At 39.9% G+C, this 26,924-nt stretch overlaps 1 protein-coding gene across 3 annotated transcripts; it reads left to right on the top strand.

Annotated features, from left to right (window-relative positions):
• Window positions 1–4: 4 nt before the first annotated feature.
• On the top strand, window positions 5–26,704 carry CMC2 (C-X9-C motif containing 2). 3 transcript variants are annotated; one of them, XM_053609137.1, is made up of 5 exons: window positions 229–348; window positions 5,004–5,071; window positions 5,215–5,330; window positions 23,704–23,775; window positions 26,337–26,704. In XM_053609137.1, exons 3-5 carry the CDS (start codon window positions 5,250–5,252, stop codon window positions 26,421–26,423), a joined length of 240 nt encoding a protein of 79 aa, XP_053465112.1. In that variant the 5' UTR covers window positions 229–348; window positions 5,004–5,071; window positions 5,215–5,249; the 3' UTR covers window positions 26,424–26,704. The 3 variants fall into 3 exon arrangements, with proteins under 3 accessions (XP_053465104.1, XP_053465112.1, XP_053465122.1); XM_053609129.1 differs by lacking the exon at window positions 5,004–5,071 and having other exon boundaries at window positions 5–348; XM_053609147.1 differs by lacking the exons at window positions 229–348; window positions 5,004–5,071 and adding an exon at window positions 658–704.
• Window positions 26,705–26,924: the final 220 nt, after the last annotated feature.

Here is a 26,924-nt window from a genome sequence, read left to right as displayed (position 1 = left end):
AGGAGCGACAGAAGGAACCTCGCTGAGGCCCCGCGTCACTCTTCTTTACTAGTAGAGAAGGTTGTTTCAGTGAAGTTTAGTCTCAGTTTAGAAACTTGGCTTGTTGGTTCGGCCTGTTGCGTAGGCGCTGCCGTGCCTCGGAGCACGCGCGGCTCCCCCCACAGTGCCCGAAAATGGGTGCGCCCAAGCCGGGCGGCGCCTGCGCCTCAGGTGCAGCGGGGACGGGCCGGCCGTGGAGCACGCCCGGGCGTCCGCAGCCTGTGTTGCCGCCTGTTCCGGCCGCCCGCTGTCGTCAAGGACGTCTCCGCTGTGGACCACTTCAGCGTTCCCGGTGTGGCGTCGACTCGGGTGAGTCTTGGGAGTCCGGGCTGTGCTGAGAAGCAGTTCCGTGTCCTTTCCGTCCGCTGAGGGCGAGCGCCCCGCGGGGCCAAGTCCTGCGCGGCTGCCCGCTGCCCGGCGGCCCTCCGGGACCAGGACCGGGACCGGGGCCTCATTCTGGCGGCGCTGCAGCTGGACTGCCGCGTCTGCGGGTTTGCTGGGGTGGCTGGAGGTGCGTGTTGAGGGCTCTGCCCTCCGGCGTTTGGCAGGGACGGGCGGTGCTTGAGGGCAGGCTTTGCTCACTCGCGGTTGGATCCCGCCCATCACTCAGCCTGGTGACCTTGGGCGGCTCCTTCGCTCTCTGAGCCTTGGCTTTCTCGCTGTAGGTGGGTACCTGCCGCATCGGCTCTGAGAAGTGAAGCCCGTACTTAACACAGTTGGAGGCGCCGAGCGCTCAGTAAAATGTCTCGTTATTGCTCATCTAGGAAATGAGAATTTGCGTGTAGAGAATGCGGGTCTGTTACCGCTTATCTCAGCTTCAGTGAAAGTTGTCACTCATTTGTGTTGGGACACGAGAGTCCTCTAAGATTTCCGTCGGCTCACTTTGCAAGGAAAGTGGACGTTCCTATGTCTTGGGTTTAAAGACTTGTCGGGTTTGTGTTTTCACCCTAGGCATTTTATGTAGAGTCGTTCAGTAAGTTTTGGAAACCTTTATTTAAAGCTTTAAATGCATAGACGTGGCAAAGGAATTCTGTCGTGATGCCCTTTGTAGTTCCTATACGTACAAGCTTTTGCACTTGTTAACTTAAAACGAGCCTCTTTCCATCCTTTTTTTACTGTACTGAAATCTGAACTAATTCTCAGTCTCTGTTCATCATGAATTCAACATTCAGCAAGTATTATCGGGCATTTATGATGTGCATTTACAAGAGTACTCATTCACTAGCTTGTGTATTATTTGAGGTATTCTTTGATATTTTTCTTTGAAATTCACTTGACTTGGCAGAGTGCTGAGTACCTAATAATTACTAATAAATGTTTGTTCAAGGAAAACTACAACATGGGCCCATTCCTTGAAAAAACTTAATAGCAATTGTTTAGATATGGTCACTTTGTATTGGGGTAAGTAGAAGTAGGTAGGGTTGGCAATCCTGCTATGTCTGCTACCCCTGCTGTGATAATGGTTCATAGTTTGAAAAAGTTCAGAAATACTAATTTAACTGACATCAGGGCCTTCTGAATGTAGGCTTTTAAAAATGCGTGTTAGAAAGCATAAAGGGTTAGTTTACAGTTTTTTTTTTTCCTGAGAGCCGACTCTTCAGACTCAACAGACTCTTCTGGCCTTATTTTTTGCTTATTTTAAAGCAACATTAGAAATTGCTACTGTAGTGTTAACTTCTTCCTGTGCAGGCGCACAATAGCATAATCTTTCTAAAGAAGAACCAAGTGGCATTAAAATACGTGTACAAGGTTCTGCCCTGTGATTACAGATGTGCCAGATTGCTTGCTCTTGATTTATTTACTTTCTAAAATTATGCCACCTGGTGGTTGAAATCTGCTACCATACTCAGTAGGGAGATTTTACCTGGGAGTTGGTAGACTAAGATGAGGGAATGAATGAAGTAAACTAATTGTTACATCTTCAGTGAGAGTACCCTATGGCTTTTACCCTCCCAGTCAAGTCCCAAGGAAAAGTTAAACTTGTTTTGTTAGGGGCCTGTTAGCCAGATATCAAAACATCACATTTTCACAGTTGAAAAAAAATTTTTTTTTTTTTTTTGGCCGGGACTGGGTTTGAACCCGTCACTTCCCGCATGTGGGGCCGGCGCCCTACTCCTTTGAGCCACAGGCGTTTCAATGTACTGTTTTGGTATCCTGTGCATGCTTGGGGAAGTGGATGTGGCTGGCAGAGGAGGGAGGTGCTGTAATCATGACACATGTACCTTTTCAATGTTTTCCTTTTTTTTCTTTTTTGAGACAGAGTCTCACTTTGTCACCCTGGGGAGAGTGCCGTGATGTCTAGCTCACAGCAACCTCATACTCTTGGGCTGAAGATCTCTCTTGCCTCAGCCTCCCAGGTAGCTGGGATTAGCACCACATCTGGCTAATTTTTCTATTTTTAGTAAAGATGGGCAAACTGGTCTTGAATTCCTGAGCTTAAGGGATCCTCCCGCCTTGGCCTTCCAGAGTGCTAGGATTACAGGGGTGAGCCACTTGCCATAGCAAGTGTTTTTCCTTTGCATATACGTTTTATTTTGGGGAGTAGCTTAAAATGATTTAATTGTGAGCTAGATTAGAGAAGAAAGTTAAGAATGCAGTGCAAGGGGCGGCGCCTGTGGCTCAGTGAGTAGGGCGCCAGTCCCGTATGCCGAGGGTGGTGGGTTCAAACCCAGCCCCGGCCAAACTGCAACAAAAAAATAGCCGGGCGTTGTGGCGGGCGCCTGTAGTCCCAGCTGCTCGGGAGGCTGAGGCAAGAGAATCGCGTAAGCCCAAGAGTTAGAGGTTGCTGTGAGTTGTGTGACACCACGGCACTCTACCTGAGGGCGGTACAGTGAGACTCTGTCTCTACAAAAAAAAAAAAATAAATAAATAAAAAAAAAAAAAGAATGCAGTGCAAGAACATACTCTGTGACATCTTTAATTGACGATGCCACTCTCGGACAAGTTACAACTGCAGGTAACTCAGCCTCACGCACCTGCCTGCCTCGTTGTTGGCCATCCAATAAGATAACATCCGTCTTTTGCAACTTCCACCCTTTGATTTCCACTTCATTTTTCTGAGAGAAAATGTTTCTGTCATACAAAGGACCTTGTCAGTGGCAGGCAAAGAAAACTGGAACTTGGCTGCATTTTCATTTTTTGTTTCAGATAAATTCTTGGCGCAACAGCCTGATTAGTGATCTTTAGCCGTGCTATGTATGTTTGTGTGTGTTTAGTAGTTAATGAACAGTCATCTACTGGCATTTTTATAAGTTGCAATTTGAAATAGTAGCTGTACTGTATTTTTCTGGAATTATTTGTTCAGACTTTTAATTTGTTGGTAGTGAGAGGTGGATGGAAGTTAGAATTTCTCAGAACTTTAACACCTTTATTGAGGTATAATTTATATACTGTAAAATTCATTCATTGTAAGTGAATTCAGAAATTTTAGTAAATTTGTGGTGTTAATGCAACCATTGCCACAATTCAGTGGTGGTGGTGTTCTTGACGACAAAGTTTGACTCTGTTACCCTCGGTAGAGTGCCATGGCATCATCATAGCTCCCAGCAACCTCAAAGTCCTGGGCTCAAGCGATTCTCTTGCCTCAGCCTCCCCAGTGGCTGGGACTACAGGCGCTTTCCACAAGGCCTGGCTAGTTTTTCTATTTTTAGTAGAGACAGGTGGGGAGGGGGTGTCTCACCCTTGCTCAGGCTGGTCTCAAACTCCTGAGCTCAAGCAGTCCACCCGCCTGGGCCTCCCACAGTGTTAGGATTATAGGCATGAGCCACTGCTCCTGGCCAACAATTCAGTTTTAGACCATTTCATCACCCAAAAAGGTTTCTTTTTGTCCACTTGCAAATTAACCAACATCTTCACCTTTCAGTTCTAAGCAACCAATGATCTGCTTTTTGTTTCTATAAATTTTCCCTTTCCAGACATTTGATATAATAGTCTTCTGCTTCAGACTTTTTGTATAAGGTTTTTAAGGTTTATCCATGTGGAAACAAGCATCTGTAGTTCTTTCCTTTTAATTGCTAACTAGTATTACATTGCATAGATTAACCTATTTTGTTTATCAGTTTGCTTTGTCCATTTACCCCAATATCTTACATTTGGATAGTTTCCAGTATTGGCTATTAGGAATAATGCTCATGTGAACATTCACATACATGTCTTTGTGTAGATATGTGTTTTCATTGTTCTTGGCTAGATCCTAGGGGTGCAACTGCTGGGTCAGGTGGTAAGTTTATTTTCAGCTTACTAAGAAATTGCTAAATAGTTTTCTATAGCATTAGTACTATTTGACATCCTCAGTAGCAATACGTGAGGTCCAGTGTCTCCATATTCTAAAACATTTTATTTTGGTGGGTGTGGTGGTATTTTATAGTTTTGATTTGCATTTCCCTATAGACTAATGATGATGAGCGCCTTTCCTAAGCATAATGAACCTATTTCTGTATTTTTTTTTTTTTTTTTGCAAACTAGCAATTCAAACCTTTTGTCCATTTTTTTGGTCTATTTGATCCTCTCTGTTACCCAAGTGAGATCCTCTCACTCTGTTACCCAAGCTAGAATGCAGTGGCCTGATCATAGCTCACTGTAGCCTTGAACTCCTGGGCTCAAGCAGTCAGTCCTCCTGCCTCAGCCTCCTGAGGAGTAGCTGTGACTATAGGCACATGTCACCTCACCTGGCTAATTAAAAAAAAAAGAAGAAGAAGAAAGCAGTCCATATTAATTCACACTAATGTGACACTAACTATTGGCCCTTTAAACTCTTTCAGAGGTCTTACATACATTTTTAAAAGTATTGAGAAGCCAGTTCTCTTAATTAGTACAATTTCACTTGAATAAAATGAGTTGTAATCAATTTTTGGAATGGGGGAATATCTGAAATCTGGCTTTTAATATAGACAGGCAAGCTGTTGCTGATTGAGGATCCATTTGAGTATCTTGAGGATTCCTGCTTTTCTTCTCTGAACTTGCAGGTTCTCTCAACACTACTGAAGACTTGCTGGGTATGTTAAATCATTGGATAAGGAAGCCGAGCCTTAAGGTTAGTAATTTGCCAAAGGTTACAGCTCGTTAATAGCTAACGTTCTTTCTTGATAAAGGTCATTGAGGGCTATTACAGAAAAATACTTTAGAGAGCATTAACAAATACAATCATGCATATTCAAGATACTCTTGTATCCACAGGTTGCACTGCTGTGATCCATCACCTTCTCCTAAAGATGCATCCTGACTTATCTCCACACTTGCACACTGAAGAATGCAACATCTTGATTAACTTGCTTAAGGAATGTCACAAAAATGTAAGAGTTCAGAAAAATGACTAAAGCCAAAATGAAACTTAGGTATAACACCCTGATGTAAAATGTTATCTCCATTAATGGAATGGAATGATGATGTTTTAATTATTGATCTGAGCTTAGTAAAGATTAGCGCTCAGTGGGGGTTATTATTCAGAAACCATTTTCTTTTATGGTTAGTAAAAATCAAGCATGGTAGTTTGTTAGGTAACTTGAAATGATATGTAATAGTTGGAATCCACGTTCTTAAATAAGATGCTTTCCCTTTCCTAATACGTCATAGGGTGCTAGAACAATTATATTCAATTTTGATTCTTCTGATCATACTGAAATTATTCCAAGATTATCTATTTTTGATGGCTACTGTTCTGTGTTTTAATGGTAGTGGAAACATTTTATGTAATCAGATATTTACTAGGTGTGATATGTGATTGGCCTAATCTGATGTTATTTGTGTAATTGTTAATAGAATGGAAGTAAAATTCCATGGTTGAAACCCAGATAGAAAAGAAACCTGCATTTGGAATGTATTAAATCCAGGTGATATCCCCCTCCCCTCCCAGGGTAATCTCTCTGTTTTATTTTTATTTTTATTTATTTATTTATTATTATTATTTTGCAGTTTTTGGCTGGGGCTGGGTTTGAACCTGCTACCTCTGTTAATGGGGCCAGTGCCCTACTCCTTTGAGCCATAGGCACCACCCTTATTTTTATGTTTATTTATTTTTTTATTGTTGGGGATTCATTGAGGGTACAAAGAACTAGCTTACATTGATTGCATTTGTTAGGTAAAGTTCCTCTAATAATTGTGTCCTGCCCCCCACAGGTGTATTACACAAGTGATCCCCCACCTCCATCCCTCCTTCCCTTTCTCTACTCTTCCCTTCCTTCACCCCACTCCCTTCTCTCCTTTCTCTGCTCTTCCCTTCCCCTACCCCCTCCCTCTTTCTCTGTGCTCTCCTCTTCCCCTACCCCCAGCCGTGTACTAGGTCATCAACTGTCCTCATAAGAGAATTGAGTACATGGGATTCTTGCTTCTCCATTTTTTTTTTTGAGACAGAGCCTCAAGCTGTTGCCCTGGGTAGAATACCATGGCGTCAAAGCTCACAGTGATTTCAAACTCTTGGGCTTAAGTGATTCTCTTGCCTCAGCCTCCCAAGTAGCTGGGACTACAGGTGCCCACCACAATGCCCGGCTATTTTTTTGCTATCATTGCTGTCTCAGCTGGCCTGGGCTGGGTTCAGACCTGCCAGCCTCAGTGTATGCGGCTGATACCCTACCCACTGAGCTATAGGCACTGCCCTTGCTTCTCCATTCTTATGATGCTTTACTAAGAATAATGTGTTCCACTTCCATCCAGGTCGATACAAAGGATGTAAAGTCTCCGTCTTCTTAATGGCTGCATAGTATTCCATGGCATACATATACAACAGCTTGTTAATCCATTCCTGGGTTGGTGGGCATTTAAGCAGTTTCCACATTTTGGTGATTGTTCCAGCTGATATTTTTATAACTGTTGAATATTTAGTATTTTTCCATAAGTTTGATGCATGGTACTTTTGTTGTGAGAAGCATTTGTGTTTTTTGTAACTTTGTATGATGTATTAATTATTTTACTCATGATGTTCATAAACTGTAGATATATCAAATTATAATAATAGTATCTCTTAAATGAGTAAAACTATAAAGACCAAAAGTTAGGTGGTAAGTAATACTAATAACATGTGAAGTCAGGTATTTTTATTGGTTCAAAGCATGTTGTCAATGACAACATACTTCAGGCTATTTTCACTATGCATTAGATCAAGAATTGATTTTCAAACCTTCCCACTTACTGATTGAACTGAAAAATGAGTCACATTGTGTAAATAAAATATAATGCTTAGATTTTTTTTTTAAATTAAATCATAGCTGTATACATTAATGTAATCATAGGGTACCATGCACTGGTTTTATATACAGTTTGAAATATTTTCATCACACTGGTTAACATAGCCTTCCTGGCATTTTCTTAGTTATTGTCTTAAGACATTTATATTTTACATTTACTAAGTAAATTTCACATGTACCCTTGTAAGATGCACTGTAGGTGTGGTCCTACCAATTACCCTCCCACCATCCATCCATCTCCTCCCCTTCCTTCCACTCCCTTTCCCCTTTCCCTATTCCCCATATTCTTAGGCTATAATTGAGTTATAGCTTTCATATAGATTTTTTTAAAGTAAAAATATAAATGTTTACTTTTTAAAGAATAGGAACTGATTATTTGTGTTGACTTAATGCAGAATATTTCAATTCTGTATATAGTCAGTTACATTAAAGGTGAGGGTCTGCCAACAGAGGCAAGGGGAGAGAAAGGGACTTGTGGAATCACATCGCAGTTTGTCCTTGAGCATTTTGCCAGTCCAATCCTTGAAATGTAGTGTGTTTTTCATAAAACTAGACATAAATAAGGATATTATCTCTTCATATTCATTTCCTAAGTTAGGTTAAGGGTCAGAGATTTTCATTTCTTTTAAGTAATCTTTGTTACGTGTTTGTTTTTGCATATTTCCTTTTGGTCCCTATTTTTAAATTGGAATCAAATTAAACATGTTTCCCCCCTTTCAAAAGGGTTTCTTATGTATAATAAAGGTGGCATCTGGAACTAATGGTGAACTTTTAAAACTATTAACCTTTTTGAAGTATAATTTTATAATAAAGTACATCTAAAGTGTACGGTTTGATGAATTTTAACAAATACAAATACCTACACAACCACCATCACAGCCAAGATGTAAAACATTTCTATCAAAGAAGTCTCTGTATCTCTTTGCAGTGAGTCCCCAATCCTCATCTCTGACCCTGGTAACCACTGAACTACATTCTGTTCATAGAGGTTAGTTTTGCTATTCTAGAACTTGTTATAAATGCACTCTACATTGCATATTCTTTTATTTTGCTTCATATAAGTTTTTGAGGTTCATACATGGTGTTGTCTGTGACCGTATTTCATTTGTTTTTATTTCCGAGTAGTATTTCATTGTATGGACATAATTACAGTTTATTTGCCTATCATTGGGCATTTAGGTTGTCTGAAGTGCTGTTTTGGATGCAGCTTCTATGAACCTTCACGTACAAGTCTTTGGTCTTTTTGTTTCTCTTGGGTAAATACCTAGAAGTGGCATGACTAGGTCGTGTGGTGAGTATGTGTTTAACTCTGTAAGAAGCTACCGAACTGTTCTCCATTCTGTACTGTTTTAATTCCTGCCCGCTCCCTATCCTCACCAGCACTCGATGTTGTTATACATCTTTTAACTTTAGCCATTTTAGGAGTATGTAGTAGTGTCTCATATTGGTGCTGAACTGTATTTCCGTGATGCCTCATGATTTTGAGCATATTTTCATGTGTTTATTGACCATTCATGTAAAATCTTTTGCCCCTATTTAAAAATTGGGTTGTCTTAGTGAGCTATAAGTATTCTCTCTATCATTTGGCACACAGATCTTTTGTCTGATAGGTATATTATGAATATTTTCTCACAGTTTGTGACATTCTTTTTTATTTTCTTAAGTATGTGTTTCAAAGAGCAGCTTGTATATTTGGTCAAGTCTTATTTATCTTTTTTTTTTCTTTTACGAGCATTTTTTCCTATGCCCTAAGGGTCTTTGTATATTCTCCTGTAAAGTTTTCTTCTAGAATTTTCTAGTTTTAGCATTTACATTTAAGTCTATGATTTATTTCAAATTAATTTTTTGTTTTTTTGAGACAGAGTCTCAGGCTGTTACCCTGGGTAGAGTGCTGTGGCATAGCTCATAACAACCTCCCAACTCTTGGGCTCAAGCAGTCCTCTTGTGTCAGTTTTTCTATTTTTAGTAAAGGCGGGGTCTTGTTTTTTTCTCAAGCTGATCTCAAACTTGTGAGCTCAGGCAATCCACCCGCCTTGGCCTTTCAGAGTGCTGTGTTTACAGGCATGACCCACTGTGCCCGGCCTTGAGTTAATTTTTGTGTATGGTATGAGATATAATTGAGAATCATTTTCTTTGCCTAGGGATATCCAGTTGTTTCAACACCATGTGTTTTTTTTTTGAGACAGAGTCTCACAGAATCTCTCTACTCAGCTGGGTAGAGTGCTGTGGTGTCACAGCTCACAGCAACCTTAATATCTTGGGCTTAAGCGATCTCTTGCCTCAGCCTCCCAAGTAGCTGGGACTATAGGCGCCCGCTACAATGCCCGGCTATTTTTTGGTTGTTGTCATTGTTGTTTTTCTTTAGATGGCCTGGGCAGGGTTCGAACCTGCCAGCCTGGGTGTATGTGGCTGGCACCCTAGCTGCTGAGCTATGGGTGCTGCCTCAACATCATTTGTTGAAGAGACTATTCTTTTTTTTTTTTTTGCAGTTTTTGGCCGTGGCTGGGTTTGAACCTGCCACTTCCGGCATATGGGTCCGGCGCCCTACTCCTTTGAGCCACAGGTGCCACCTGAAGAGACTATTATTTTTCCACTGCTTTCATGATTCCTTTGTCAGACATCAATTGACCATATGAGAGTGGGTCTATTTCTGGTTTCTCTAAACTGTTCCACTGATTTATATTTCTATTCTCGGCCCCAGTACCACACTGTCTTGATTACTGTCACCTGTAGTAAGTCTTGAAATCAGATCATGTAAATCCTCTAACTTTTTCTATTTTAGGTCCTTTTCATTTCCCTATTAATTTTAAAATCAGCTTGTCAATTTCTTTTCTTTTTTTTTTTTTTTTGTAGAGAACAGAGGCTCACTTTACCGCCCTCAGTACAAGCTTGTCAATTTCTATAAAAATATGTTTACTAGTTTTCATTTGAGGCTGAATACTGTGTATTGTTGACCACTTGGAGTTTATCTTTTCTATTGGCAGGCAGTTCATTTACTTATGGACATGTTTGATCCTTTTCTTTAAGCATGTTTTTAAGTATTTTTAGGGCATGTCTGAAGTATCCTTTCCTCTGGCTTTAGTTTATTCCAGTTTACTAAAGCACGATTTTTCTTGATTCTCTATGGATGAACTTGAGTTTAGTGAGTTCTCTACCTTGGCTTGTAAGAATGTCATTGACGCCAGTCCTGTCTGACCTCTCTGTGTTTTCTAGCTTACAGTTGCTGTCTTGTTCTTTGTAGTTACTGTGGCCTTGTGAAGATTCATCCAACACACATCCAGATGCACACCTAGTGAGTCAAGGCAACCCAGGCAGGTTTCTGGAGTTCTTTGCTGGGTGTCTCTACCTCACAAATTACAGCTGTCTCAAACTCCCTGCACTCCTCAGCTCAAAGAGACCACCATTCTCACCTTGAGCTCTCTTTGCCTCCCATGTGGTTTGGAACTTGCCTCCAGGAAAGCTGGGTGGCTGTAGGGTTCACCTTGTTTTGTTTCTTTGTCAGGTATCCTAGTCCTGCGCAGTCTGTGGTCTCAGTGCCTGAAAATAGTTGTTCCATATACTGTATGGGAGATCTTGTTCTTACCAGTTATTCCTTCATGCCCAGAAATAGAAGTTTTATAGTTGGATTTTTAAATAAATTGCACTGGGACAATTATAGATCCATTTGGAAAAAGTTAAAATATTTAAAATAAGAATCAGCTTCTAATGGACCAGACATCTAAATACCAGAAATGAGGGCATACAACACCCAGAAAACACGTTTAAATTTCCATATAACCTAAGTGTAGGGAAAGGCTGCATAACTAGGACTCCACATTCCAGAAGCCGTAAAATCAAAGATTGATAAATTTGTATTATTTGCATTTAAAAAAATACCAAAAGGCCAGTTTTTTAAATTGGGAGAAACTTGGTAACAGGTAACACAGAGAATGAGATGATAGCCCTGATAAATGCAGGATCCTTAACAATTAAGGGGGGAAGAAGAGGCCAAAAATCAAAGAGAAAAATGAGCAAAAGCATGAATAGACAATTTACAAAAACAGAAAACATTTTTAACTGTGACCTGTAAGCATACGTAAAGATGTTCAGCCTCACTCAGCAGTTAGAAACACAAATTAAATATGCTGAGATACCATTCCTTATCCTCTAGGAGACAGTAATTCTGTAGGGGAGGTAGCAGGAGAAGGACATTTTTCTTACATTTTTGGTGGGATTGCAAATTGGATTTATTAGAGAGAAGAGTTTGACAGTGTCTATGTGAAACTGCAGTGTATTTATGTTTTGCCCCATCATTCCCACTTCATGGAATTTATCTTAAAAGTGTAACTTTTAACAATATGGAAATACATATGTACAAAATTACAAATTGCAACATTGTTTGCAAATGCAAATGTAGGAGGAACCTTTCCCAGCCTGTGGTATATCCACAGGATGGAATGCTGTACAGCTGTTTTTTAATTTTTATTTTTGAAAAGAATTCGTTTTTTAGCCGGGTGCGGTGGCTCACACCTGTAATCCCAGCCCTCCGGGAGGCCAAGGCCAGTGGATTGCTTGACCCTAGAAGTTCAAGACCAGCCTGAGCAAAAGGAAGACCTGTCTCTAAAAAATAGCTGGGGGTTGTTGGTGGGTTCCTGTAATCCCAGCTACTGGGGAGGCTGAGGCAAGTGGATCACTTGAGCCCAAGAATTCAAGGTGGTTGTGAGCTATGATGCCATGGCACTCTACAAGGTCAAGAAAATGAGACTCTGTCTCAAGAAAAATAAGACTTCACTTTTTAAGGACAGTTTTAGATTTATAAATAAATCGTGAATGTAGTGTGTTGCGTGACTGGTGACATGAACGAACAGCAGCTTTGCTGTGGGTGTAAACTCACTCCTGTAATTATGATGTCAAGAAACAGATTACACGAGATGGTATGGCGTGTAGCAAAGATCTTTATTTAGGGGTTTGATTTTATACCTTTCTAGTCACGTACACACTTAATCTATTATCTGTTATTTTCACCATTACCTCAATTTACCTATCTGAAATCAACTAAAAAGGAAATATCCTGTTACCACATCAACAAAATCACTTTTGCAGTAAACATCTTCTTCTAAACACTGACTAATCTCTGGGCAGGTGTGTAAACAAAATCATAAAGAAGAAAGTAGCTATAGGGGAAAGAGTTAATGGAAGAATATCTTCACATATTCACTCCGTTTACTCAGTATGAAGTAATGACTGTGTCTTTTCCTCAGGGCAGAGCACCTATAGACCTCTGACAATATGTTGTTAACATACGTCAACCCTCTGGCCTGCATCTCTGAGGAAGGGCGGCATGCCCTTTGATCTCAGGCTTCATGGGGTGTACAGCTTCGGAGAAATGGCTTATGGAATTAACTTCAGGGAAGCCAACTCTGTGTGGATCCCAGGGGGCCCCAGGTCCCTTAAGCCTCTGGAAGAAAAGCAAGTCATTTTAAACTCACACTGAGTTCACTATGTGTGCTTGATGTAGGATATGTTTATTTTTTTATTTTATTTTATTTTTTTGTTGTCGCAGTTTGGCTGGGGCTGGGTTTGAACCCGCCACCCTCGGCATATGGGGCCAGCGCCCTACTCACTGAGCCACAGGGGGATATGTTTATTTCTAAATATTATCCTACATAGGGCAGAGAGTTCCCATATACCCTACACCTGTGTCCCCTGTTATTAAACATCTTACACTGGTATGGTCCATTTGTTACAATTAATAAACCAATATCAATATATGATCATTATTTAAACTCCATACCTTATTCAGATTTATTCAAGTTAGGTGTTTACCTAATATCTTTTCTGTGTTATAGGATTGCATCCAGGATACACATTACTCTTGGGTATCATGGCTCTTTAGGCTCCTGTTGGCTGTGATAATTTCTTTCTTTGTTAACGTACTAATTTTTTGAGAGGTCTCGCTCTGTCACCCAGGCTGGTGTACAGTGGCACTATTATAGCCCATTGTAACCTCGAATTCCTGAGTTCGAGGAGTTCTGCCTCAGCCTCAGTTCTGCACAAGGAATAGCTAGAGCTATAGGCATGCACCAGTGTGCCCAGCTAAAATTTTTTTTTTTTGTAGAGATGGGGAATCTTAACATGTTGCCCAGGCTAGTATCAAATTCCTCGCCTAAAGCAGTCCTCCCATCTTGGCCTCCCAAAGTGCTGGGATTAAAGGCCTTTTCTTTGTTTTTGATGAGCTTGACAGTTTTGAGGAATAATGGTCAGGTATTTTGTAGAATGCCTCTGTATTTGAATTTGTCTTACATTTTTCTCATGGTTATACAGGGATGCAGGCAGTTACTGAGTTATGAATGAGGTAGGTTCTATAGGTTTGTTCTCAAGTTGAATTTATGTGTAAGTTGGAACAGTTACATTTGTCTATTACCTGTAACAGCCTCTGTAAGTGCAAGTTGTACATGAGTCAGAAGTTTGTAACTCTGAAACTTACTGTATTAGCCTCCAAGTGTGTAGTATGTCAGTTGAAAGTTTGTAACTTAGGGACTGCCTGTAATGTGTTTTTGGAAGGGAGACCACAGAGGATCATTTCATCGTATCATATCAAGGCTACATACCACAGCATAATTTATCACTGTTGATGTTGACCTTGACTACCTGGCTAAGGTGGTATTTGTCAGGTTTCTTTACCTGAAAGTTATTAGTTTCCCTCCTTTTCATAACACTTTAGAGTTATGCTGTTCCCCCAGAGGGTGGAATGTGCATGTCCACGTAATTTTTTGGAATTCTGTTCTGGAGACTTAACTTCTTCTTTCGCATTTATTTACTTGTATCAGTATGGACTCATGTATATTTATTTTATAATCTGGGTTGTAATCTAATACTTTATTTTTTTTTTGCCCCAATTGTTCCATTGTTGGCTGTACAGCTGTTTAAAAAACAAGGAAAATTTCTACAGTCTGACATACAAGACTTCCAAGTTATGTATAGTAAAAATCAAAGTGTAACAGTGTTTTTATTAATAGTATCCTTGAGTTTGTATTGAAAAGGATGAAGAGGTAAGCAGAACATACTTGTATCTTATCATTTGTGCAAAAGGAAATAAGATAATTCAAAACTAATGAGATTTGTTACCTTCTGGAATGGGTAGGAGCAGGGTTGGAAGAATTGAAGAGTGATACTTTTCAATAATACCAACTACTGTATATCAATTCAAGTAGTTCTTGTATTTTGAACCTTGTTAATTAATGTTTCACATGCTCCCGAAAAAGGTAAGCAAGAAAGGGAGGGAAACTCAAAAGTGGAATATAAGCAAAAGCAAATGAACCTAACTTTATTTCAAATGAGTTGTCCAATTACATGAAAGGTAAAAATGAACTAACCTTAATAATTTCAAGATAGATTAAAAACAAGAAGAATTGTGGTTAATAGTTTGGGTTTTGCATCAGGCGTGGATTAGTGATTCTGAACCTGGCTTCTGTGGATTCCAGGGTTGAGCACATAGGTAAAATATTTCACATAAGTAGAGACAGATTTCTTATTGCTTTAATATGGAAGGGGAAAGGTTGGAATGAATTCCAGCACCATGGTGTTGCTAGTGTGAACTCAGGGTTTTGTTAGATGTAGAATAGGTCGATATGAGTATGTAAATATATATATTTTTAAGGAAAAAATATGTCTTTTCCTGTAACAATGATCATACTTGGTACCCAGATTTTGGTTTCTAATCATTGTTCTCCAGGAAACAGAAATAGGGATCCTTTGAGGAATGGCTACTTCTAGGGCTATGGCTGGGAAAGAACAAGAATCTGAAGCATGTCATACCAGGAAGTAAGACATTTATTTATCAAGGAGTGATAGGGACTGTCAAAAGGACAGGGGCCAGCTTGAACTCCCACTGACCCAAAATGGGACAGAACACCAAAGTAAGGAAAATAACATAATCGGTTGAATAAGAATCTATGAGTCCAAACTCATATAAATACATACATGGATGAAAAGGAAAAGCTTTCCTTACAGTAGCATGCCAGCTAATAAAGTGTAAAAGGAATGCTGGAATTAGAAAATGCCTATTTGGTAACCATTGTAGTAAAAATTGATTTAATCAAAGATCATTACTAGATCCTGATACTAATGGGTAAAATAGCAGCATAGTTATATGGCCTGAAAGTATCTGCACATAGTAATTACTGAGAAAAACTAATAACTTTACAGTGGGGAAACTTGGCAGATCACTCTGTACCTAGGTGATCAAAGTTAATGTTACCGGTAATGGGACATTACCTTTAGGACAGCATTACTCCTAAATCGCACAACCTGAATTAAGATTATAAAGAAACATCAGGCAATGGCCGGGCGTGTGGTTCATGCCTGTAATCCTAGCACTCTGGGAGGCCAGGGCAATGGATTGCTCTAGCTCGTGAGTTCTAGACCAGTTTGAGCAAGAGCAAGGCCCCGTCTCTAAAAATAGCTGAGCATTGTGGTAGGTACCTGTAGTTTTAGCTACTTGGTAGGCTGAGGCAAGAGGATCACTTGAGCTCAAGACTTTAAGGTTGCTGTGAGCTAGGGTGCCATGGCACTCTACCAAGGGCGACAAAGTGAGACTGTCTCAAAAAGAAGAAACATTAGGCAAACCCAAATGAAGAGTATTCTGCACAATAACTGTCCTGTACTCTTTAAAAATGTCAAGGTAACTAAAGATAAAGAGATGATGGGTGGTGCCTGTGGCTCAAGGAGTAGGGCGCCAGTCCCATATGCCGGAGGTGGTAGGTTCAAATCCAGCCTTGGCCAAAACACACACACACACACACACACACACAAAAGATAAAGAGATGAGCTGTTTGAAATCAAGACTAGAGACAAGACAACTGAATTCAGTGTTGATCCTGGATTGCATCCTGGACTAGGAAAAAACTTTGCCTTTCACATAAAGGATAATACTAGGTCAGTTGGTAAAATTTGAATAATGTCTATAAATAAGGTTACTAGTATTAATGTTAATGTTAACTTCAATTATTATACAGAAGACTCTTATTTAAGTCATCGCTTTTTTAGGAGAAGTGTTTAGAGGCAAAGGGGTATCATCTGCCACTTAGTAGGTTCAGAAGAAAAACTTGTGTATGTAAGAAAGGAAAAATAAAGCAGTGTGGTAAAATGTTAACATTTGGAAATTCTTTGTACTATTATTATAACTTTTCTGTAAGTTTTAAATGGACAGGAAGTGTTTTTGAAAGTGCTTCTAGGCACGGCCTGTAGCACAGTGGTTACCGTGCCAGTCACATGCACCAAGGTGGGCGGATTTGAATCCAGTCTGGGCCAGCTAAACAACAATGATAACTGCAACAAAAAAATAGCCGGGTGTTGTGGTGGGTGCCTATAGTCTCAGTTACTTGGGAGGCTGAGGCAAGAGAATGGTTAAGCCCAAGGGTTTGAGGTTGCTGTGAGCTCTGATGCCATGGTACTCTACTGAGGGGGGAAATAGTAAGACTGTGTCAATAAAAAAAAAAAAAAAAAAAGAAAGAAAGGAAAGTGCTTCTAAGCTGGCCTGGTGGCTCGTGCCTGTAATCGTAGCCTCTTGGGAAGCTGAGGCAGGAGGATCTTTTGAGGCCAAGAGTTTGAGATCATCCCAAGTAACATTGCGTGACCCTGTCTACAGAAAAAAAAAAAGAAAAATTAGCTGGGTATGGTGGTGCAATACTGTGGTCCAATTAGCTACTTGGGAGGTTGAGGCTGGAGGGTCACTTGAACCCAAGAGTTTGAGGTTGTAGTGAGCTATGATGATGCCACTGCACCCTAGCCTGGGTGACAGAGTGAGACTGTCTCAAAACAAAAGTGCTTTTATTCATCTTGCCAGAAAATAGTTCAGTGACATCCCATTTATCCCATATCATCAAGAGCTATTTTTTTTTTTTTTTTTTTTTTGTAAAGACAGAGTCTCACTTTATAGCCCTCAGTAGAGTGCTGTGGCATCACACAGCTCACAGCAACCTCCAACCCCTGGGCTTCAGCGATTCTCTTGCCTCAGCCTCCCGAGTAGCTGGGACTACAGGCGCCCACCACAATGCCCGGCTATTTTTTGGTTGCAGTTCAGCCGGGGCCGGGTTTGAACCCGCCACCCTTGGTATATAGGGCCAGCACCTTACCAACTGAGCCACAGGCGCCACCCTCATCAAGAGCTATTTTACCTAAGTGATCTTTCTGAACACTTGTGCTGTTTAAGTGTTAAACTCATTTTTTAAAAGTTAATTAGACGTTTATGGGAAGGGTATGGACTTTGATTTTATTTCTTCTTAAACATTTTATTCAATGAGAATACACAGGAAAGTGCACCCATCCTAAGTATGGAGCTCAGAGAGCACACACAGACTCAGACCCTTTCAACCAGCACCAGGTCAAGCAGTGACATCACCAGGATCTCAAAGCTACAGCCCTCTTGTGCTCCCTGCCAGTGACCACTCTGCCACGGACAACCAGCCACTCTTACAACTCTTTTTTTTTTTTTCTTTAATTTCAGGTTAATATGAGGGTATAAATGCTTAGGTTACATTGTTTTCATTTCTATACTATTAAAACTCTTAACAGTATAGTTTCCTTTTTCTTGGTTTTGTTTTCAATTGATATACATATACCATATGTGCACTTTAAAAAAAAATTCAGAATATTAAGGGTTACACGTTTTGTTTACATACTTTGTTTTTGTGCAGATTTAGTCAAAGTTCCAAGTCTGCCCTTCACCCAGGTGGTGCCCATGTGTGCTTTTTATCATTACTTGTGATAGAGTTCAAATTACCTGTTTTCCTGCATTCTCGATGTGTAGTAAATACATGTTACATAAGATCTTAGTTGTTTAATTGATAAAGTGAATGCATTAGATTACCTGAGGGGTCTTCTAGCCTTGAATTTGTGTAATTCTATATTAGAATCTTCATTGTTGATTGGTCTGTCCTTCCCAGTGCCCATTTCTGTGCTGGCATGCCCTGGTGCTTTCCAGCCCTCTTGAAGTACATGACTGTTTTATCTCCAAATAGCCCTAACTTGCTGTGCTTTTATCATTCTTTCCAGTTTTATAGTTCTGTGGTTTTTGCAGCCAAATGTCATTTCTAGGGCTGTCATTATCTACAGGCTGCTTCTGATCTACTGGCCTATTTTGCCTGCATTTGTCTGCAAGACTCAGATGTTCTGTCTGTAGTCAAAGTACAGAATTTAGAACAGCTGTTTTCCTCAAAGCTACTTGGAAGCCTCTGTGTGTACTTTTTTCTGATTTATAAAATAAGGAAATAATACACGTCATTGTAGATAGTATAGAAAGTCTAGAAACATGTAAAGCAAACAAAAATGACCTTTTATTCCTTTATCCCGAGATAAAGTCGTTGAAAATTGGGCTTATCCAGCATTTTTTATCTTTATATTTTTCCTTTTTGTCTTCTTCCTATTAATGTTTTAAAATGCCCACATCTCTTCTATCCTGAGCAAGTGAATACATAAAATCCCTTCTGATAACCTCAGCCTTCTGGTTCACTGTATTAGCTTCCCTTTCAGAGCAAACTAGTGAAAGAAATTGCTTTTTCCTCTTTTCAGTTTGTCATCTTCCCACTCTAGGGTCCAAACACTGCCAAGGTTTCTAAGACTGCACTGTTGCCACTCACTCTCCTTGGGTGTTTTCAGTAGTGACCTCACTTTCCTACCAGGTGGCATTTGCTTCCCTCTCAAAACACTCTTCCACAGGTTTCTGCCATCTTCCCTTCCCTGGTTTTCCTTTTGTTTCTCTGGTCACTCTTCAGTCTCTTCAGCAGGCCACCCTTTACCTGTTCTTCAGGCTCCATCTTCCTGGAAATGTCCATTCACTTCCATGGTTTAAGTGACTCTCAAATCTCTATCTCCAGCTCAATTTCTTTTTTCTTTCTTTCTTTTTTCTGTTTTTTGTCTCTAGCTCCATTTTCATTTTGAAAAGTCAGCTATCAATCAATTAACTTTATTTGAAGGTAATATTTTTTTTTATTATTAAATCATATCTGTGTACATCACTGCAATCATGGGGTACAATGTGCTGGTCTCATACACAATTTGAAATATTTTCATCAAACTGGTTAACATAGCCTTCACGGCATTTTCTTAGTTATTGTGTTAAGACATTTATACTTTACATTTAGTAAATTTCGCATGTACCCGTGTAAGATGCACTGTAGGTGTAATCCCACCGTTCACCCTCCCTCTATCCATCCTTCCCCCTCCCCTCCCCTCCCTATCTCCTTTCCCGATACTCTTGGGCTATAATTGGGTTATAGCTTTCATATGAAAGCTATGAATTGGTTTCATAGTAGAGCTGAGTACATTGGATACTTTTTCTTCCATTCTTGAGATACTTTTCTAAGAAGAATATGTTCCAGCTCCATCCATGTAAACATGAAAGAGGTAAAGTCTCCATCTGTCTTTAAGGCTGCATAATATTCCATGGTGTACATGTACCACAATTTATTAATCCATTAGTGGGTCGATGGGCACTTGGGCTTCTTCCATGACTTAGCAATTATGAATTGGGCTGCAATAAACATTCTGGTACAGATATCTTTGTTATAATGTGATTTTTGGTCTTCTGGATATATGCCTAGTAGAGGGATTGTAGGATCGAATGGCAGGTCTATTTTTAGATCCCTAAGTGTTCTTCAAACATCTTTCCAAAAGGAACGTGTTAGTTTGCATTCCCAAGTAGAATGGGAATGTAGAAGTGTTCCCTTTTTTCCACATCCACGCGAACATCTCTGGTTTTGGGATTTTGTGGTGTGGGCTAATTCCGGCTCAATTTCTTCTGAGTTTCAGGTCTGCTTCTCTAAACTATATAGCAGATTTACTGTTTCCACAAATAAACTCAGTATGTCTGGACACAAATTCATTTTTTTAAATAACCTCTTTCTGTCTTAGTGAATGACATTTACTTGTCCAAGTCAGAAAACAATGTCGTCTTTGACCCTCTCTGCCTCACCCCTCCCATAAGGACACCCCCAGTGCTGCACCTTCTTCTGCCAGATATCTTGAATCATTGTTCTTATTGCCAGTGTCCTTAACGTTGTCCATGCCAACCTTATTGGGGCCACCTGTAAATGACTTCTGTCTGGTCTCCTGACCATTTTGTCCTCTTTGTCCAGATCCACTTTCCACACTGCTCCCTTTACCTATGGGATGAAATCTAAATTTCTCGCCTTGTGTCTCAAGGCCTTCCTGAAGCTGGTCCCTAGGCAGCTCTCAGCCCCATCTCCCCCGCAGCTCTCTTACGACTCCCTCTGCCTCACTCCTATGTGCCCTTTTTTGCAGTTGCACTGGAGAATGTTACTTCTCTCATATAAACCTTTGTATTTCTTTCCCTTTACTTAGAACATTTCTCACTATTGTGCCTACTGTGCGCTAACCCAGGTTTTATCCTGTAGGTTTTCTTCAGTTTAATGGGCCATTTTGTCTCCCTTTTCTCCTTTCCTGGCCTAGATTCTTTTTTCAAATTATTTTATTTTATTTCTATTTTTTTTTTTTTTTTTTTTGTAGAGATAGAGTCTCACTTTATGGCCCTCAGTAGAGTGCCGTGGCCTCACACAGCTCACAGCAACCTCCAACTCCTGGGCTTAAGCGATTCTCTTGCCTCAGCCTCCCGAGTAGCTGGGACTACAGGCGCCCGCCACAACGCCCGGCTATTTTTTTGTTGCAGTTTGGCCGGGGCTGGGTTTGAACCCGCTACCCTTGGCATATGGGGCCGGCGCCTTACTGACTGAGCCACAGGCGCCGCCCCCTGGCCTAGAGTCTTTTGGTACAGTTACTCTGTACTTCAGTAACATCGTACATAATACATTTCCTACTTCATGATGGTAGTTCTTACACTTTTATGTCTGAAAATATATCTGTTATGTAACCCCTGGAATACACCATTGTACCCTTGTGAGAAGATGAAAGTGAAACAGAGAAGGTCTGTATATTTTTAGGAAAATAGTTTTGACCTTGTGCATTCCCTGAAAAGGTCTTGGAAACCTAGGTGTCCCTGGACAACACTTTGAGAACCACTGCTTTATGGCAGTCACATTATTACTTGTCTCTGCCCACCCTTCCCTGGTGGGGGCCGGGTCCTCCTTGTTGTAGCCCTAGTGCCTGGACCCTTGCTCTCCATGTAAAAGGTTCTCAGGTATCATCTGTTGAGTTCGTGCACTTAACTGCTAAGTTGGTTCAGAAAAAGACAGGCACTGGAGACTTACGCTGCGTATGTCCAAAACAATCGCATGTCTCCTGCCAATTTCACTGAGGCATTGAGTGTAATATGTTTTATATAATGTCATAAGAGAATAATTGTCATTTGGGGTTAAAGTTGAGATGAAAAACATGAATTGGGCCGGGCTCAGTGGCTCACTCCTATAATCCTAGCACTTGGGAGGCTGAGGCGGGTGGATTACTTGAGCTCAGGAGTTTGAGACCAGCCTGAGCCAGAGGGAGACCCAGTCTCTAAAAATAGCTGGGTGTTGTGGTAGGGGCCTGTAGTCCCAGCTACTCAGGAGGCTGAGGCAGGAGAATCACTTGAGCCCAAGAGTTTGAGGTTGTTGCGAGCTATGATGCCAAGGCACTCTACTGAGGGCGACAAAGTGAGACTGTCTCCAAAAAAAAAGAAAAGAAAAAAAAGAAAAGCATATGAATTAGTTTTTGTCATTGATTTTTTTTTTTTTTAAATTAAGATGTGTGTATATGGGATGATATGAATAAATGTAAACTAAACTATGAAATACTGTCTTACATTTGAAAAGTCTAGTTTTTTTCTGTTACTTCTGTTTGATGGGGGTAAAAATACCTTGTCTCTGTTTATTTGTCGTCAAGGAAGTAGTTTAGGAAAACAACAGAGAATATTTATTTGGGAAATGTTGTTCTGTAACAAATAGGAGATTCTAGCCTATCTTAAATGCTTGCCGGAAAAATTGACCACTTACTCAGTGTGGACTTGAAAAGTACATTTAAAGTAGCAGTGAAGCAGAAAAAAGGAAACAGCATGAGGCATGGCTTACTAATTATGTGTTGTGTGGTTTCCATGAAAGCCTTAATTAGAAAGAAAAGGAAAAGATGTGCTTATTATCACAACTACAACAAGTTCAGCATTTTATGTCATGTCATAGCAGCTCACCATGCTGTCTGACCGTCCTTTGAAAATCACAAAGTGCAAATACAGTAATTATGGCCCTACTAAAATTGGGGTTCTTAACTTCAGGCTTTATCTTAACCTGCTTTAGAGCATTCAGACTTTTTGCCATGATAGATAATAGGTATAGGACTTGAAACAAGTGGAAATTTTTGTTTTGTTTTTTAAGCAAAACTGACTTTGAATTTCAGACATAAATTTCCTATGATGTAAATTAGTGGCTTGCTTATGTGGCCTATGTCGGGCATCTAATGATGGAGCAATCCATGTATTTGATGTTTTTTGGTGACATTTTGAATAGAGGCAAATGAAAAAATGGCTCTGGCACTAAGCGTTTACTAAATAACTGTTTTATGGGACAAAGTGTGTGCGAGTGAAGTAAGTGGTTGGTGTCAGTGTTCCACTGCAGCTGGATGCCACTGCCCGTGTTAGAGAATGGGTTGTGCTGTGATTTCAACATGCCCCTTAGGGCGATTAGGTGGTAAAACTTTTACACTGTCCTTGTGAGGTTTTGGTGGGTGAGCAGGCTTCGCCTTTATCAAGGAAAAGGTCTTTTTATCTTTCTTTCTACTTGTAGAACATTTATTTATTCCTCCTTGGTACGAAGGATCAGGATAAGCCTATTGATTTGTATACAGTTGACCTTTGAACAACTTGAGGGTTGGGGAACTCATGGCTGTGCAGTCAAAAGTGCGTATATAACTTTGATTCCCCCATACTTAACTATTAAAAGCCTAGTATTGGCAGAAGGCCTTACCGATAGCATAAACGGTCTGTTAACGTATTTTGTATGTTATATGTACTATATACTGTATTCTTATAAAGTAAGCTAGAGAAAAGAAAATGTTAATAAGAAACTCTTAAGGAAGAAAAAATACATTTATAGTACTATACTGTGTTTTCAATACCACGAGTTTATGTCATCTGTAACAAGATGAATCATCTGGTGGGCATCTGTAGCTGCAGGCCTCAGTCTATATACATATCAGGTGATTCACCTTTTTCTCGTAATGCCATGACTTTGTTTCTTGGGAGCATTTCCAGCAGCATTAGTGATACTTCATATGGGATCCTTGGTGTTACCCAAGGTTCGTGGTATTGCCCTAAACATGAACCGTTCACACAGAGATGATTGACATCACATGGCAGTTTAAGCAAACTTTTGAGTTCACCAGTAGCAACAGGAGGTGCCTACAAAATTATTACAGTAGTACAGTATGTGCTACAGTTAATTTTATGATAGATAATATTCACAAAGTGAGTGTAAACTCATTTCCATAGGTGTATTTAAATTTTATATGCCCGATACCTTGGTTATTATGGGATGAAGTATTTTACTCCTTTTTTTCCTTTTAGCACAACATTCTGAAATTTTTCGGTCATTGCAATGATCTTGATCGGAAGATGAGAAAATGCTTGAAGAAAGAGGTAAGAATATTGTCAAAAGATGGAAATGTTGAACAATAGAACAGAACAATTTTGAATATTATATATATTACTGCCATTATGGAATTTTTCTCCAGATTTTAGATAACATTTACTTTACTATATGACTTCCTGTCTCAAACCAAAAGGAGAAGTGAAAGCCTCTCTTCTGGATATAGTTCTAGAAGTTTTTTTTTTGGCGTGCACACAGGTGATGAAAACAGCTTCCTTATTATAATCACCATAACTCGTCTGGATGAATTTTAAGTTTAGGAAACTGAATCTTTGGTTAGCAGAAAGATTTATTTCAATCAGCTGTTTGCTGATAAGCAGGTAACTAAAACTTTCTGGGCCCCAATTTCCATATAAATTGAGGAGGCTGGACTTAGGCTCTTTCCAGCTTTAGCATTTTGAATCTCTTTGTACTTATGCTTTGTATAAGCCATACAGATCCAGTTGGACTTGTTTGGGAAGACTGTCAGCTCCTGAACCTGGTTTTAGACCCAGCTGGACTTGGGCCACATGGCCAAAGTAAATAGTGCATTGTCATCTCCCGGTACTGCTAACCAAGCAGAGTACATTTTAAACATTTGAAAAGAAATTTAACTTAATTACTGTTTTTTTCAGTTTTTTTTTTTTTTTTTTGGATTTTGGCCAAGGCTGGGTTTAAACCCACCACCTCTGGCATATGGGACCAGCGCCCTACTCCTTGAGCCACAGGCGCCGCCCTTAATTACTGTTTTTAATCAAATGTTTTATATCTAGAACCTTTAAAAATAAATGATGACCAAAAATCTGCCTTCTAATTTTCATTTTCTATATCTTAGAACTTTTTTTTCTGTTAGTCTCAGACTAAAAAGATTTAAATATAATACTCGAAATTGTGTAGCATCTGTGTTTTCAATTTGTATGTTTTCCACTCTGGGGCTTTTTTTTTCCTTCCCATCTTGGAATCCCTTTTCAGTATGATGCTTACTCTTTGGAGAACTTTCTGCATAAAATTAACTGTAGTACATACTGTACTACTATAGTAAATTTGGGGTCACCTAGAATATTTCTTAAAGGTTGTCTGGCCTGACTTATATTTGAGGTTACTGGTCCAGGAGAGTGAAGGAACTCACAGTCACAAACCTCCACTACTTTCTGTCAGGGGTGGTGGGAGAGGTTCCAGCCATGTCCTTGGTTAGCTCTATGTCACTGTTCTTTGATTTCTGTGGCCTTTCTTTCCACGTATATGGCTCCTAAAAGGTTCTGATGTTCACCTGTTTGCCTATACTCAGTTTTTCAATTTGGATTTACTTTTACTCTTTTCCCCCTCTGTCCAGGGGAGAAATATTCATTCACTTTGAAAGTATATCTGTATTGGCATACGTATTATAAGCATAAGCATGTGAATATACATACAGGAACGCGTAGTAGTTGAGTTCCTCTGCTTTAAACATAAGGCAATCTTTTGTGGAAATCTAAGTGCTTTTTGTAAGTGCCAGGCTCTGTGTTTCCTGTTATTTGAAACCTGCTGTGGCTTCCCACTGAAAACCTTCTAGGTGAAAACTGCCTATAGATGCAGTGATTATAGGAACATAGGGTTTGGGGAGAATCCACTTTGATGACTGTTCATAATGAAAAAAATCCTGGGAAGATCAGCTGACTCCATGCTTCCATATGTGTTAATAGGGTACTGTGGTTGCCCAGAGCCAGTTAATCTTTTGTTAATTTCTGTAGGAATATAATGTGACAAGGTCATAAGGCCCACTGTAGTCCATGTCTGTCACCATCTCTAGAGCACTATATTCAATTGTTGTGGTTTTCTTTTTAAGTCAGGGGCATCAGTGTTAAAGTGCTTTATGAAATAAAAGTCATTTTGTAGGTAAGATATTAGAAGACAAAAGTCATGTTCTTTGGAATAGTTACAGAAACTAGCAGTGTTCAGCCTGAAAGTTATCTGTAAATTAGATGTTCAAATTACAGCAAGCAAGAATAAACAGGAGGCAATAGGAGAGTTTACAGGGAAGCACTTTTTGGTTCAAGGTAAAAATCTTTGGAACAAGTAGAACTGCCCAACAATTAAGCAGGTTACCTGTCAAGGCAGTGAGTTCTCCTAACTAGAAGGCTCAGCACAGGTTAGAGGACTTGCTAGACCATGAGCCCCTGGAGGACAGGGACAGAATTTGTCTATCTTAGATACTTAACTGAGTTCATATTTTGGGAGGAAATTGATGCAGCATATATTTTTGGGGCCTGTTGGGATGCTATGCTGTATTGAAAAAAATTGTACTGGATGTCCTCAAAGGTCACTGTTTCAGATCTCAGGGACATAGAAGACAAATTCAGATTTTGTTAGTAAAAACACTTTTTTTTTTTTTTTAGAGACAGAGTCTCATTTTGTTGCCCTAGGTAGAGTGCCGAGGCGTCACAGCTCATAGCAACCTCCAGCTCTTGGGCTTAGGTGATTCTCTTGCCTTGGCATAGTACAAACACTTTTATTTTGCAAATATTTCTAAGTATTTATAAACGGTGACATAATCTGCTGTCTCTTCTCTCTCCCTTCTTCCTTTTTTATCTAGTACGTGGGAAAGAGGGCCAAGAGCAGGGAGCATGGCGCTGCGCTGCGGAAGAGACTTTCTGATTCTCCAGACGGTTCTGAACAATAAGTTCTGTTTCCACTGGATACCTTGGCTGAGAGAAGACTCTTGGTTGAAAGCTGAAAGAATCCTATCTTACTTGTCTACAAAGTCCTTGAATGGAAAATGACCCACGAGAAACTGAACCATGGAGAAATATGAAAATGCTGGATTCTGAGTATTTGTTGGGCAGAGCCTTTTGTACCATCTCTCCTGGGCCAACAAACTTGACTTCTACTGCGTTCCTTCCCTTTGTTTACAACCAGTTAACATTTGAGTAGCTTATCTCCCGGAATAAAATTATTTAAGTAGTTTATTTCTCCTGTCTTTTAGGCTCTTCTGCAGTTAGGGCAAAACAGTGCCATTAGGCTTTCCTTTCTGACATTGTGATGATTCTAAAGGTTATACATTGAAGATACAAGCTAGGGCAAAAAGGGTTCTAGGGAAGTCCCAGGAGTATTAATTAACTATATGATAATTTTTTTTTTTTTGAGACAGAGTCTCACTTTGTCACCCTGGGTAGAGTGCCGT

This window comes from Nycticebus coucang, chromosome 2, assembly GCF_027406575.1.
Source record: "Nycticebus coucang isolate mNycCou1 chromosome 2, mNycCou1.pri, whole genome shotgun sequence".
NCBI lineage: Eukaryota > Metazoa > Chordata > Mammalia > Primates > Lorisidae > Nycticebus > Nycticebus coucang.
This window is presented reverse-complemented; position numbering and strand designations above follow the sequence as displayed.